Below are 16,823 nucleotides of genomic sequence, written 5' to 3'. Positions count from 1 at the left end.
AAAAAATCAAACAGGAATAGCCAATTATTATGTGCTATTATTATGAATAGCAGCAACAGCCATTTACTTTCAGATGGAAACGTTGATTTTTTTTTAAATGAAAACCTCATCCTGCAGCATTCTTCCTATTAGACATCTGATAAATTCTTCTACATACTAGGTAATTACAGTCATGGGAGGTAAGCAGGGCAGAATCATATTTTGCTTATAGATCTAATAAATAAATACCAAGACAAGCAATATTCATTTTGTACTTGTAAACACTATACTTCCTACTTCTACTTACTTTATCATTGACAAATTACTATGAAACATTAACATGCCAAACTAATAATCTTCCTTTCAGAAGGTAAAAATGCTTTTAAAAATAATTAATCACAACAGAAAAAGGGAAAGAAACATCACTTCCTATTACAGTTTTCATAGATACACTTGTTCTTCATTATGTGGTAAACACCCATTTTTAAGAATATGCAATTAATAAAGATTGTATATAATTTGGGAAAAGAGAAGTATTTTCTGATCTGATTGTAAAAAAGAAATGGTGTTTTAAAGAAGAGATAATTCAAATAAACATAAAACCAGGTATTTCATATATAATTGCTTTGTTCTCCAAGAATGACAATCCTTTGTTCCACATGGATTCTAATTATAATCTGTATTTAAGGAGCTCCGGGTCATTTTTCATGAAGCATCTTAACATTGAAACAATGAAAGTGATGGACTTTCATTCTTTGGGATAGTTCTAAGGCCAAAGTGATATTAACACCAGAAAGGAATTGTTGGTGTCACCTTCTTTATAAGGACCATAGTAAAATCAAAAGTATTCTTACTATATTATCCTGGGTCTCCCTGGTGGCGCAGCGGTTGAGCACTGGGCTGTGAAGCTGCCTGCAGCCTCTGCAGAGCCGGTTTGATCCCTGGCCACCAGGCGAGGGTCCTACATGGCGCGCAGACCTCTCCTGCCACCTGCTGCTCCCCTCAGCAGTGTACTCCATCAGTCTGCCTGATCTGCTCTCCCCTCTGGCTCTGGTGAATTCTCTCACCCTCCTGTGCTTCTGACTATACCCAGTGCTTGTACAAACAAATATATAAATCTTAAAAAAAAAGTATTCTTATATTATCCAGATGAATTCTGTCTCTCTAATAAATGCATTATAAAATTTTCTAGGCCATAAGTTACAGAACTTTAAATATCTTTCTTGGGATGGCAAAAGTAAAGCCTTGTATCAATCATAGTGACCTATCCCTCAGTAGATAGTGCCCCAAAACATACATACTTGGTTCATTTTGTTCTTACATTAAGGCTACTTAAAGCTGATTTTCTCCCTTAATCACAATTCCCTTGAGGACTCCACATTTTCTAGGATAAAATCATAGATCTTTTCCTCCTCAACTTATTTCACCATCACCTACCCAAATCTTTCCTACATATTTCTTCTCTCCACCCTCCTCCTTGTATCATAGTAAAGTACATTCTTTTAGAGAGCAGATAGTGTGTCTTGAGGGAGGATCAGCAATATATTAGAGAAATTGGAAACTTAAAAATATGAAGGTTAAGAATAAATCAATTCCATTTAAACCACTAAGTTCCCACTTAGTTTCTGTTCCACTGTACTTCAGTTAAATATACTAGATATACTAGTAAAAAAGATATCTGATTATCACTTTCCTCATAAACCTCTGCACAAAGGAACTTGGAAGGTGGGGTATTGAAAAATAAAGAAACTAGCTTTGCCTCTTTCCAAGTAACTGGGAATGGTAACCATTATATTAAAGAGTAAAATTCCAGGTTTTTTTTTTTTTTTGAAGAATGAGTACACGATAGGAAAAAATAATTTTCCTTTGTGTATATGTGTATCTGTGTTCAATTGTTAGCAATTACACTTCTTGGGTCCCATTTTTACTGATATCATTCCTCCAATACTTAGACACTGTCTTTTGTGATCTAGAGTGCCACTGGCTAAATATTTGGTTCCAAAGAATAAAAGCAGTCTCCTGGAATGGCATGATCAGTGTTGCTTCCAAACTGCTAAATATGCTTATGTTAGGATGATTTTAGTTTTAATGACAGGAAGGAAGGCAACTGAATCCAAATGACAAAGTATTTAATACTATTTCTTCAAAAAAGTTGGATTGAGGAAGTACTTGTGCATGAAAATGTGATTTTAATAGGAAATGAATGGGCCACCCAAGGGTGCCCATCAAATGGTGTTACATTTATTGTCATAGTCACATAACAAAGAAAGGAGTTCCTTTTTCTAAAAACATGAAAGGAGCAGAGATCACAATGGTTTTTTTCCTATATGGGAGTTTTTAGTATAAGAGATAGTTAAATAATATTGTTCAGGGACACGTTTCTCAGTAGAGTCTAATGAAATAGAGGAGTGAATAATACAAATGACAGATGAAGAAGGTGGATTCCAGACCTAATTTCAGGTTGAGCATATCATCTATAAATCTGTTTTGTTATTTTTTGGTGTACATAAGACATTTACTTCCTTTTCTTTCAGTCTTAGAAGTTTTAGGGATAAGTATCAATAAAATCTCCAAGGGAATCATAGTCTAAATGAAAAATATGTTTGGTTAATTGCTAAATAGAGCGATGTTATTTTTCCCTAGACCAAAGCAGATAAAAACCGTATCCAGGCTGCCAGCAGCCAAAACATAATTCCAGTTCATCAACACTATTATCACATTAAAATATCCTTTAGGAAGTTTGCATAAGAGTAAGGGATTACTTTAATTTGCAGATTACCCTTCAGAAAAAGTTAATATATCACTGGACAAAAAATTACCAGCAAAATACACTTCTGGGGCTATATTAACAAGTGGGGAGAGGTTAGGGTAGGAAAAAGTTCTGCAAATTTTTAAAAAACTTCTAGATTTCCCCCTCAGCTTTTAGCATATTCAAAACTCTAATGTTAAATGGAAGTTAGATCATCTGTAAAGGCATGCATTTTTACTTTTCACTGAATGTAATTTCTATTAAAATCTACACAAGAAAATTAGCAGCTAAATCATTTTTTTTAAGTTAGGGTTGCCAGACTTGTCTGACCATGCTTTATATAACTCAGCGTAAGAGCAACTGTGCATGTTTTCTTTACTGCCAATGGATGGGCAACGAATGTAATTGAGTAACATGCAGGCCAGTCAAAATTCATTTAGAAACTGATCATATTTATATATGCACAACTTGCTTGGGTAACCTGGGTAAAAGTGGTGGCACGAGCCTCTGGCTGGTTAAAAAACACCAGAGCTGCATTCTTGATGGCTCCAGCTTGATTTTACCCCTGTGAGAAGTAAGAATGGTAAGTAGTGAAAGTCACCTTGTTGCACTAGTCAATTTTCTCTTTGAAAACTAATCATTCAAGTATGGCTTCAATGTTACTAAAATTCTAAAAGAAAAATCAATTATTCAAAATCACAAAGTATGAAAGGTATTACATTAAGTATAGTCAAATAGCAGAATTAAAGTATACAAGATTATCACTTAAATTTAAAATGATATACTCTAGAGGATCTACAGAATGCTATGAAAGAATTACACACATTTGGAAAAATATCGAAGAAAATTTAGTTCAAACAATTAGAAAGTCTTTGGGTCTCCTCAGTTAGCCTGTCCTATGAAAAGGAATTCATTTAGGCATTTGAAAAATTTTTAAAGTATACCACATTATTTTTAAAATCATATAGAAAAGAATATCTATATGCCTCATACTACTTCATAACTATTCTACATGCAATATTTAATAGCACAAATTTATCCCACCAGTTAAGAAAAAAAATAACTAGAAGACAGAATACTAAACAGATATTTCAGGTGGAAGTATTTGGAATTTTTGGACTATTATTTCAATTCTCTTTTATCTAGCATAGAGTTACGAAAAGATTAAAATGTGTATATATATTATATATATATCCTTCTTAGACTACTCTCCTTATCCCTTATTAGTTTGTGACTTTATACTTAGGACCATATAAAGGTATCATTGAAAAATCACCAAATATTAAATTATAACACCCAGGAAATCACCATGGTGGTAAGGCATTGAAAGAACTGTATAATTAAAACAATAAAATAATTCAGTCCCCTTCCAACTGACAGGTCGATTCTCTGTCTTTGAAACAGGTCAGTTTCAAAACACTGATTTCATGCATATTATTTTGGAGTATTGAGACAGAAAATAAATGAAAAGCTTAATGATAACAAGAGAAACAGGAAAAAGTGTTTGGATTTTCCTACTATAAGCTCCATCTTCTTGGACACTCCTCTTATGTCAAACACAATGGTCTCATGTGAGGCAAAATACATGGCTTTTTCTCATTAAAATTTGAGGATTTAAAATTTTTGAAAATTAACAAGATTATAGAACTCAATGTCAAATTAATCACATCTCAAAGGACACTCAAACTTAGCCAAAAGTTTAAACTGACTCATGGCTTCAATGTTCTACATTGATTTTTCATTATTCACTCAGTTAATGAGACACTGTAAAATTAAACATACATAAAAATAGACTTCCCTCACCTAAAGGGAAATGTTTGCTATTAGGCATTATGTCAAAATAATGAGGTTTTTAAATATATATATTAATTAAAATGTAATGATTCAATTCTGTTTTTTAGAAATCCACTTCAGGTTTTAGGACTAAACAATACTAGAAACTAGACCTGCCCAACTATGCTCATCTAAAATTTCATTAACCAGATTCTTAAGATATTGTTCAATTTTAAAATAATGATCATATTAGTATACATTTGAGTTCCACTAATTGCAGCAATTCTTTACCCCAGGTTATAAAGTCTTACAATTTTTCCATTGAATCTCATCACTAATTTTGTGAAACTAGTAACTCTGGTCTTGTTGCTTACACATTAATTCTAATAGCTAGATTTAAACTTTTGTGAATTTCATGTTTAATATCTACTTCTACGTAATCACTGAATTTGCAATACTACCTATCATAAATAAGAAAAAATTAAAAATAGCATATTCTTCAGTAATATTATGGAATAAGTTAGAAATATTGACTGAAATACCTGATCCCAAATGACTGTGACTTAGCTGAACTACTTTAGTGCCTCAAACACTCCCAAGTAATTCATTTTCCTTAGAATAAGACAATGATACAGGCCTTAATCTTCCTTGTCCATTGATTTAAATGACAGAAAGGATGAATCTTTATTTTGGTTGTTATTTTTATTTGTTTATGCCAGGTTTAATTTCTAGGAATCCTGTCTTTATATTTATAGTGAAATAAACTCTAAAAGATTGAATTCTTAGATCCCCAACTTTGCACTTATCCCTATATATAAACCAAAAATGTATTCATTTATACTCATAGTCTTCTGGTAAATCAAAGAATACTTTAAACTACAAAAGCATTTACTGTAGTTGGTAAATTTAGAATTTTACATTCTATAATGTATTAAAACTTTTTAAAATAATTCTTCATCATTACTTTCTCTTCCTTAAAAAAATTTTTACTTCAGGAAATGCAAAACTATATATAAATATCAAGCTAGAATCCCAATCAGACTTTGTCTGAATAAATGATTGTGTAAACTAAATAAGATCACATTTTATAAGGTATTTCGTAACAGCCAAGAATGCAGCAAAATGAGAATTGGGACAACTCTGTCACCAGGTATTTCTGCAGAAGCTGAGGCATTCTGACAAATCTAAAATTATTTTTGAACATTTAGAAGGATTAATCACCATCTTGATAGTATTAAAATTCAAAAAAGAATATTTGAAAAATCGAATCAGCATATCATTTACCTATATTCTAATGTTTCATCAATTCATCTATCATCAATATTACCACAGAAAATGTATCTCCAAGGATATTTCCTATTTTCCACATAAAGGAAACAATTTAAAAATAGTCTGATAGTTTTAAAGCAACAAAAATGAATAAACCAAATACCTTCTTATTTAAAAATTCCTACCTCTTTGCTTTCTTCCATATCTGACTCGCTGCTAAATTCTTCAGTATTTAAATTTTCAAAGTCAGATTCTCCAACAGCAATTGGTACAGTCACAGTGAGGCTGGGATTGTTTATAAATGACATGTAATCACTTTCATCCACAACATATTTTTCCACACTGCTGCCGATGCCACTGGTGGTCCCATTTCCATCTTTGAGATAATTGAGGTCCTTGCCTATTTCAATGGTGGTGTGGTTGGAAATACAGCTGTCTTTTTTGTTATTTAGATCTTCAAGAGGTTTAATTTCATCTAAAGCTTTCTGCTTTCTAACAAAGGCTTTCTGAATAAATTCACGTAATTTTCTTTTAACATAATCAATTCCTTTCTGCATCCTTCCCACAGCAATCTGGAGATTGTTCATTTCATTATCATCATCAGTGGCAGCAAGATTGTCAGAACTGAATGAACTCAAGAGCAAGGCCAAGAAGAGGTTCAGAACCTAAAATACAATGCAAAAACAAATCATTAAAACATTCTGTTGTTTCAATTGTGCTTGACTATAAATTTTCTAAAATTTTTCTTACTCCTCATTTTTTCCTAATAGATATTTTAGGTCATGGTAAACTACACAGAGGAGTGAATAAAATAAAATTCTTGACAATATGAAATGATTTTCTTTAAAATCATCACAAAATTACTGAAAGAACTGCACCATGAAACCTCTCTATTAAAATCACTTTTAAAAGATAAAACTTAGTTATGTAAAGAACTATATCTAAGTTATCTATATAACCATAGAGTGAAAAAGAAAAGTTCTATTTGGGATGTTATATCGTTTGTCCATGTTTCCTATTTTCTGGGACACTGATAATTTATTACAACCTTATTTCTCTAAATCAAAAAGGATTCTAATGTATTTAAATAGGATTTGATTTTTATGTACCTGTATCAACTTTTGCACCAAGATAAACTACCAAACTAGAAAAAAAAATGTATTCTTAGATCAAAGTCCCAGTGTTGGGTTTATAAAATTATGTCACTAGATTTATACAATGTTTGGAAATATAAAGAAGTGGTTATTGTGTGTAATAATGGTGCTAAAGATTGAGCTAAAGATTGTGGAGTCAAGTAGTACTGTCAGTGAGACCATTAATTAGTCAATAACTTGGGCCTCTGACAAGTGTGAATGAAAAGATGAGTGACTATAAGCCCATTATGTACATTCAAAAAAAGAGGCAATTTACTAGGGAATTCAGCACTGCCCTATGTACAAGACTAAGTCACAGAATTTTTTTAGGATTTGATGGACAATGTCAATGAGTTCCTTATTCAACATATAGAACAGAAGAAGGATAAGGGATATAGCAGGCCAAAGATAAAAAGTAAATAGTACAAAAGTAAAATCCTCGTAAAGATTTTAAGTATCATTTCAATGAAAAGGACAAGGACACTGTATTCCTGTGACATTCCTGTCTTTCCAATAACCTAATTAGGCTCAGGGGTCCTTCTCTAACCAGTTACAAATTAGCCTAACCAATGGTGGTAAGATGGTAAAAACAGGTAAAGTTCAATAAAGACTGCATAATTATGTGAGCCTATCAGACACATCTCTCAAGAGTTACATGGTATTAGTACTAAAATCTCCTCCATTACTTCTGGAATTTACTGAAAGTGATTTTTTTATTGTGATTTACCTTTTAACTTATTATCTGAATGGAAAGTAAATGAAAGGACAAACTAAATGCTAAATTTTTATTTTTACCCATAATAAATTGAATTTTCCATTAATAAAACTTGAATTCAAAAACTGAATTAAGAGAATACAATTCAATAAACTCATTCAGGGATTGAAACCCCAAATTTTGATTCACAGATGTTTGTGGACAGACTGCTAACTCATTGAGTGAAAGTGACTCTTTCACATGCTAATTACTCTTGGAATAAAAAAGTTATAATTTCCATTTTGAGTCCAAGATTAAAATATAATGTATATATCCAAACTTCATCCTGATTCCTATTTGTGAGACTACCAAACTACTTCTCCTATGTGCTAACGTCTCATGTTCAATTAAAGATAAGACCTATTACTTCTAGAAGTAGTAATCATCAAAAAGTTACGTTCTTTTTCTGAAGCACCTACCTTGAATCTATAAAAGGATCTCTGGCCATATTGTCAGGAAACCAAGAATGGCTCTTAAAAAATCTTGACCCAGGGAAGATGAGTCTGTGGTTTCATCTCTATCCTGCCTGTGGACCAGTGATTACTCACACTGCCTGTGGTGGAGCACCATAAGGAAGTTCATGTTTGTAGAAAGGAGGTTATGCTAGCTTATCTTTGGGGGGGGGCTTTTCTCTCTTGAAAAGTATGAGAAGGAAGAATTGCAGGAAGCAGCACATCAAATTCACTCCAGCTAATTTACACTAACGTGATATGAATATATTTCCTTCAGAGTGGTAAATGTAACAGATGATATTATTACCTTAGCTACTCCAGGATATCTCAAAGGAAGTTTTTTTTTTTTTAAATGATAGTCAAAAAAGAAAGTTTAATTTTTTTCTTAAAATTATATTTTAAGATTATGCCAGTAGATAGAAATGATTATTTTACATACTAGATATTTTTGTGCAGATAGAGCAATCCAAGTTAATATTAAATGTCATCCATCAGTATAGATACTTCCTGAATTTTTTTTCAATTTGAGTCCTGTTAGAATGATGCTTTATTTCAGTAAACTAACAGATGATGTATGATATGTTGAGTGTTTTCCTTTTTAACTCTGCACTCTGCATTTTGCTGCTACTTAAATTTTACTAAAACACTATTGCTCATTGTCATGTTCCTGATAAAAAGACATCTGTAGTTCTGAACTGCCTACAGAAAAAAAACCCAGTTTTGCTATATATATATTCAGTCTTTTCATAAATTAAACTTACATAGTTTGGTCCCAAATTGACTTTTACTACTCCTACAATGAAATCCCTGTGGCTGTCTGGCATGCTCATTCATTGTTGTCATGAAAGGATTCTGTTCTCTGCCTTTTCTTCTCTCTTCTAATGTGTTTTATATATAAAATCAATTTTATAACATAAACCTATGAACTCTTATTTGATTCTATTCTACATAATGCTATGACAGTCTCTTTTTGTTCTTTGCAATTTTGTACTTTTCTGAAAGGAAGCTGTATTAGGTTACGGTGGTGGTTTTAAAATGCATCTCCAAACTATTTGATACTACTCACTTTGAAAGCTATGACCTATTCTTCCTTCTTATACATGACTAGCTCCTAAAGAATTAAATATGGTACAACTGAATGCATGTGACTTCAAGATTAGAACAACAAAAAAAAGGAGCTCTTTCTCTTTCTGTTTTTTCATCTCCCTGCTCAGGGAGAAGCCAGCTAAAGTCATAAAGTCATTCACAAACAACACAACATGGTGAGTTCTGTGTGAGGAACTGAGGTTTGTGCCAACAGCCAACCAAGATCTGGTGCCTCCAGCTATAGCCACGAGAGTGAGCCTTCCTGAGAGTTCATCTTCCAGTCCCAGCAAGATAACTGGGGCCCCTGCCAACATCATCACAGCGGCCTTCTGACAGACTCTTTGCCAGGACCCACCAGCTTAGCTGTTCCCAAATATTTGACCCACAGAGACTATAGATGATAAATGTTTGTTATAAACCACCATTCATATTTCTGGACTGTACACTATTTATGTTTCTTAGTGCTTTAATAGGACAGAATTATCTAAACTAATACTGCTGAGTCTGAAATATGGGAAGAAATAGGATTAAATAGTAATATTTTGCCTTCCTCCCCTCCCTCATTTCTTTCTTTGGGGCATTGGAAGTTATTTCATGTGAAAAGAAATTATGTCTATAAATTAAATACTTTAAAATATTGGTTATTATTGTCCTCATTCTAGTCACTGGATTGGGACAAAATGAAGTGACTCACTAGCATTATTTTTTATTTAAAGTAAATGAGTGTAATTCCTCTCACAAGTCTATTTTCTCTCTTGCTTAAACACTGGTACAATGTTCCTTACTTTGAGATGTTCTACCTTTCTTCATACCAAGTTAACTCATACCTCAATTAATATGGTATATAAGATGCTGATTTATGATGATGTACACCTGAAAATCATTGTATAATAATGTTACAGTGCAATGTTACTTCAATTAAAAAAAGAAATGATCATAAGTATTATTGAGTGAATGTGCCTTTAATGAGTTGAGATGGTCACTAATTTTTTAAAGTCACTTTGTAGAAAATCCAAATTTGAAATACTGTCAAATGTTATCAACTGTTAGTGCTTATATTTAAATGAATGAGCATTCTTAGTAACACTTTCATGCTTCACTACAGGAACTGAGAAATGAAAGCCAGAAAGGACCTCCCAATAGAAGAGTAAGAGATAATTAGTGATGAAAAACAACATTCATTCAAAAGGTACTCTTAGAGCTTATATCATATGTTAATTACATCTCAATAAAGCAGAAAAAAATGCAAAAATTAATTAAAATGTTTAAAGAGTCTAATATTTCAATAGTCTGGACTTTATGTGGCTCCAGCAATTATGAATAATTGAGAATTGTTATGAACAAAACCAAATGCATAAATCATACCTCAGTTGAATATATTTTATTATAGTTACATAATTTTTTACTGAGAAGGAGGAACATATTTTTACTACTTACCACTAGGTTTCCAATCACCATGACCATCATGAAGACAGTAAGGCACATGGTTTGGCCAGCGACCTCCATGCAGTCCCACATGGTCTCTATCCACTCTCCACACAGCACACGGAACACGATCAGGAAGGAGTGGAAGAAGTCATGCATATGCCAGCGGGGGAGTTCACAATCATTGGAGATCTTGCAGACACATTCTTTGTAGCTCTTACCAAACAGCTGCATGCCGACTACGGCAAAAATGAATACGATGATGGCCAACACCAAGGTGAGGTTACCCAGAGCCCCCACAGAATTGCCAATGATCTTTATCAGCATATTCAGAGTTGGCCAAGATTTTGCCAACTTGAAAACTCGGAGCTAGAAATAAAAGTAAGAAGGCTGTTACTGCTCTATCTTCTGAAAAATTTATTAATTTATTTACAGGGAAATCTACAACATTGTCTAAATGTAGGGTGATATATTATTTGTGTGTTAAACTATTATCTAGCAAATGTATCAGTTATTTGATACCATGGGGTACTTTTTATTTTGAAATCCTCTATATTGTATGCAAAATAACTGTATTATACAGTCTTTAACTGGAATATTAATAAAATAGTTCAAAAATTTCAATAATCCTACCATAAACGTGAAATATATTTTTTGCTTTTCTGTATGGAACTGAGATATCTAAGATTAAGTAGCAGATAGTATTTCAGAGAATTAAGGGTCTCATTATTTAAAAGTCCAAAATGGATATATTTTTCAGTGTGCCTGAAATGTCATGTTGAAGTGTACAAACAGAATTTACACTTAAATTCTGAACAGACTTCCTCATAAAGTCTTGAATCCAATCACCATTAAAATAAGCTACCAAGGGCCTCCCTGGTGGTGCAGGGGTTAAGACACAACTGATGAGGCTGTCCACAGCCACTTCAGCACAAGTTTGATCCCAGGCCAGGGAGCTGCCCACATAGCACAGCAGACCTCTCCTGTCTCACCTGCCGCTCCCCTCAGCAGTGTATTTCAGTCAGTCTGCCTGTTCTGTTTCCCTACTCTGTCTCTGGTGAATCCTCTCACCCCCTCCTCCCCCCACACCTCTGGCTGTACCCCAGTTCTTGTATGCATAAATAAATAAATCTTTAAAAAAATAAAATAAAATAAGTTACCAATAGAAACCTCTCCTTAGTAACTATATATACCTTTCATTGAAAATAAATGACAAAAGTTAGAATTAACTTGAGGTGATGGTACAATAAAATGTATCAAACTTTAATAAATATGTCAAGCAATATTTGCTTCTTAATTTTATAAGATTCATAAATTTATGAACTATAGAATACTTTCTTTAAAATTAGCAAAACATAGTATAGCAATTCTTTCAGACAGTAGATTTGGTGTATTTCTGATGTTGTTGAGCGAGCAGATATGCGGGGAACTCTGTTTTCCTTTCTTGTCCACTGTATCTTGTTCCAAGTTTTGGAGTCATGAGGCAAACCATACGATGAACAACACAATAATTTCTGAGGTTCTCATCAAAAGATGAGTCCATCCTAAGTTTCAGTAACTCCTAATGCATGGGTAATCAAATCCCAGATCATTGATAGATGAATATTTTATTGCTTGTGATTTAGGTTTATCTATTACCTCCTTTTTATCCCTTTCCATTAGCCCTGCCATTAAATTACTAGGAAGAGAAATACTGGCTTTTCATTTGAATATATTTTATGTGATGATGCTGTGATAAAGAAGAAACTACTGTCCTCTTGTGAGGCAATCTAGTTAGTTTTAGAAATGTATTCAAATAATATTATAACTACGAGAAATCTTAAAATTATCACTATATAAGAATGATGTCTAATTAAAAATATATTGGATGCTTCCAGTTAATTTACCAGTCGAAATGATCGGAGAACTGACAATCCTTCCACATTTGCCAAACCAAGTTCCATTAAACTAAGGCTCACGATGAAACCATCAAAAATATTCCATCCTTCTTGAAAATAATAATATGGATCCATAGCAATTATTTTGAGAAACATTTCTGCCGTAAAGATCCCAGTGAAGACCTAAATGAGAAATGTTTATTACATGAGTGACTATATTAAAAGCAAATAATTGTTGAGCAATTTAATTTACTTATAGCAAATCACAACTTAAAATTTGAATAAATAACATTGGTTTAGGTCCAGCAAATTGGTACCCACAGGTGATCTGTATTCAAATCAGTATTTGTTTACTATTTTTAAGGTTTACCAAGTGATAAAGAGTATAGGATTAAGATAATAAAATCAAGATACTTTTTTTTTTGCTTGGTTTTGATATCAGAGCAATTTGGGTCTCATAGAATGCGTTGGGAATTATTTCCTTCTCTTCTAATTTTTGGAACAGTGGGTGAAAGATTGGTATCAATTCTCTAAATAGTTTGTAGAATTCAGTAAAGAATGCTTGATTATTACTAATTCAATTTATGTAGGTTTTTTTTTTTTTACAGATTTTCAATTTCTTCTTGAGATAGTTTCAGTAGTTTGTTACTTTCTAGGAATTTTGCTTTTCATTATTGAGATAATATTGGTTTACAACACTGTATATGACTTAGGGGAACAGGTTCATACCTCCATAGATGTGTTATCACTCTACCCCATCATCAAAGCATGCATGCACAGTCCTTTACCATAGACCACGGTTTCATCTAGGTTATATACATTTTTTTGGCATACAATTGCTTATAATATTTCTTATATTTCATTTTAATTCTGTATGGTCTAGAGGTCATTTCTGTTGATTTTTTCAAAGAACCAACTTTCATGTTTGTTAATTTTCTCTAACATTTTCTTATTTTCTATTTCATTCATCTCCCTTCTATTCTTTATTCTTTTCTTTTCTTCTGTTAGCATTGGGTTTAGTTTCTTCTTTATTTTCTAGTTTCTTAAAGGGTAAAGCTAATTAAGTTTTTGAGATATTTTTTCCTCTACTACAGGCATTTACATCATACATTTGCCTCTACACTCCATAAATTTTCATTTGATGTGCTTTCATTCTCAATCATCTAAATGGACGTTAGTTACTTGAGGTAAAAATTGATTCTAAATGCCTAAGAAATATGTCAGAAGTTTGTTATCAAGACCAATGTCTTTTTTTTCCAGTGTCTTTCTTGATTTATAATCATCTTTCTACAGAATGAGCAATTTAAATATAATTCTAAATCGAACTGACATAAAATCTTTGACTCTTTTGCACTGCTTCACTATATAGCAACGTATTTTTGTTACTAGGAAAAGGGATGGATGTCAAGGTATACACATGGCCAGGTAAATCATATTTAATTTGAGAGCTACATGTATAATTCATTAAAACAATCATGAACTCTTTCAATGGGAAGAGAAACCCTCCATTAGCCTTACCAAGTTCCCAACAGACAACACACTGCTGAACTGCTCCGTCATGGGGTAGTGCTCCATGGCCATGAAGAGTGTATTTAAGACAATACAGATAGTAATTGCCAGGTCAACAAATGGGTCCATCACGACCAGGTTGACAATATGTTTCACCTTTAACCATGGCTTACAGCAGTCCCAAATCAAACACATATTAGCAAATTTATACCAGCAGGGTGGGCATTTCTGTCTGGATTCTTCAAGTTCTGGAAGAAAAAAGTTAAAATATCATGAAAACTGCTTAACTTTTATTAAGTAGCCCTTGATTTAAATTAAAAGTCATTTAAAAATCTAAATCTGTTAAAAGGAATTATGGCTTAATTTCATGTGGAGCAGGAAAAAAAAAATTATAGTGGTGACCTGTCATAGAAAGCATAAAAGAAAGGCTAGTAAACTTTCTAAATTCATCTTGGCTAAATAGTTCCTAAGATGTGGTGGCAATATTAAGCTGTCTGATAATTATCTACAAGACTATAAGAAAGTGGTGGACAGGACTTGCATTAAGTATACTTAAAGCTCACCCAAGCTAAAGATTGAGATAGATGCTTACATATTATCAAAGATCTTTTCTCATGAGATATCCTAAAAGCCTATCAGTCATGCTGAAACTCAGCTTCTGGGCTAGATTTTGTTTTCAATTTTAGTAAGAGGGTCTTGTCAGTGTTATCAGTCAATCAAACATTCTCTAGTGAAACCTCATTGGATAGAGACTTATATATAAAACTTAACAAGATTTCTTTTCTCTACATTTCTTAATTTAACTAGAGGGCATAAAAGAAGAGGAAATGTGCACCCAAAGAAACAAAATGGAATTTATATACTACCGGTGAAATATGATAGAAAGTATGTAGAACTTATAAATTTTCATGTTATACATTTATGTTAATGTTTAAAAATGCATAACTATATATTTATATGTACACCAAACCTATGATGTGAAATTTCATATTAAAGTACATTTATTTTAGAAAAAAGTACAATGATATCAAGAATCATTTCAACTAAGTAACAGGAAAGCAAAGAAAATGTATAGATTAAAAAGGGGATATGGAAAATACTGAAACTTGATAAATATTGACAAAGTATTATGGGAAATAGGGAAGCAAAAAATTATCTGTCATTTTCTTTTGGGAAGATTATTTCTTAATTGACTTTTGAGTGGGAAAAGGATGCAGTATTTGTTTTCTATGCTAGTATAGAAATGCTAGTATCAAATGCTAGTTTTCAATGCTAGTATCATTGCTGTTCACTCTTATTCCCTGCTCTGTCAAATAGAAACTACCACATTAAAAATAGGCAGAAAGATTCTTTTTTCATTCATGGCCTAATGGACTCTGGTCAGTCACTTTGGTGACAACAAGAAAAATCTCTTTATGCTTATTAAGATGAAAAAAGTAATTCATCCTTTAAATGTTATCCACCATATAGTACTGTACTGTTTTAATTTATAAACCAGAGACATTCTGCTGGGGAAGAGGAGGGTAAAAGATCAAAACAATGGTGGGAAGAATACAAGGGACTATGGTGATGGAACATGGGTGAATTTGTGTTGGGAATTCCAATGGGACTATACCTGAGTGGAGAAAGCATACATTGTATAAGAACAATGTAAAATATATATAAAATTACAAACATACATATTTTTGTGTTAAAAAAAATCTCTTTATGCTTAGTACAGTTTACTGTGAACTAAACTGTGTAAGGGAGGAACCAACATTTTTAATGAACAAACACAACAATAGGTAATGATTTCCTGACCTGTTGATAAACATTCCCCTCTAGCTAATGCTATAAAGTTTACTACTTCCCTTAAGTAAATGAGTTTCCTGCTTATTTTTTTTACAGAATTCCATTAGAAGTAGATTCCTTAGGTATCTCTTCAGAAATTGACATTTTTCAAGCAGACATATCAATTTCTCCTAATATGCAAGTTTCTAAACAAAACATAATATTTGAATTGTAAATTAGAAGAAAATATAAATATAATTACTATGCCCTAGCTATTTTGTGAACACTTTGAAGACTCAAAGAACCTCATGTTTACACTGAAGATAAAATATAACTTACAGTGAATAAGAAAAGTTAAATGACAAAAACTTCATTTGCCTGCATATAATTCAAATAAGTATTTTTTTAAATGGTACATATCATTTAGTAGATAAAGAGAAGCAAACAGGAATTGTGGAGGAAAAAAATCAGAGAAAATTTAAAAGGGAAGTTCAGCCAATGTTGCTCATCTTGACACCAGGAAAAAGTGGAACAACGGTTCTTAAGTTGTAGAATAAAATCACTGAATTATTCATGCCAGGAAGAGAGAGAGAAAAAGAGAGAGAGAATCTCACACTTTGAAATAAAATAAAGCAGTCAGAAGAAAACCACAGTCATTTCTCCATTTCCTATGTGGATATTCACACTGACAATCATTTATAGTCCAGTTTAGTTCTCTTGCCAACTCTGTTCAATTCCTCAGTTACTTCTAATCACCCTTCCTTTATGTTTCCCAAGCACATGACCAGGAAACATTTCTGTAAAGTTTCTGCAATTAAAAATTCAAAGAATTCTTTTTGACACCTCGTCACCTCCCATTTCATTAATCATTAAGTAGGAGGTTATTCATTATGCTGGACAATAGAGACTTGACTGTATTTCAAAAGAAGGAAAATGAAAATTACTGGTCGGATCAAAAATCCTCAAAAAAGGGAAGGTGAACCAAATCATGATTAGACTCAGAAGGAAAGATCCCCCCAAAACAGACTATATCAACCTAAGAAACTC

General features: G+C 32.5%; 1 protein-coding gene across 2 annotated transcripts in view; it reads right to left on the bottom strand.

The window, feature by feature from the left end:
• The window catches only part of LOC119255883 (sodium channel protein type 2 subunit alpha), a 73,087-nt gene that overhangs the window by 26,200 nt on the left and 30,064 nt on the right, over positions 1–16,823 (bottom strand). For both annotated transcript variants that reach the window (XM_037523445.2, XM_054699809.1), the window contains 4 exons: positions 14,016–14,254; positions 12,507–12,680; positions 10,633–10,989; positions 5,956–6,435 (listed from right to left, as the gene is read on the bottom strand). In XM_037523445.2, coding sequence (XP_037379342.1) covers positions 5,956–6,435; positions 10,633–10,989; positions 12,507–12,680; positions 14,016–14,254 — 1,250 coding nt within the window. The remainder of the gene's footprint in view (positions 1–5,955; positions 6,436–10,632; positions 10,990–12,506; positions 12,681–14,015; positions 14,255–16,823) is intronic.

The sequence above is a fragment of the Talpa occidentalis genome, unplaced genomic scaffold (genome assembly GCF_014898055.3).
Source record: "Talpa occidentalis isolate TD23 unplaced genomic scaffold, MPIMG_talOcc4v2.1 talOcc4.3, whole genome shotgun sequence".
NCBI classification, from domain to species: Eukaryota; Metazoa; Chordata; class Mammalia; order Eulipotyphla; family Talpidae; genus Talpa; species Talpa occidentalis.
This window is presented reverse-complemented; position numbering and strand designations above follow the sequence as displayed.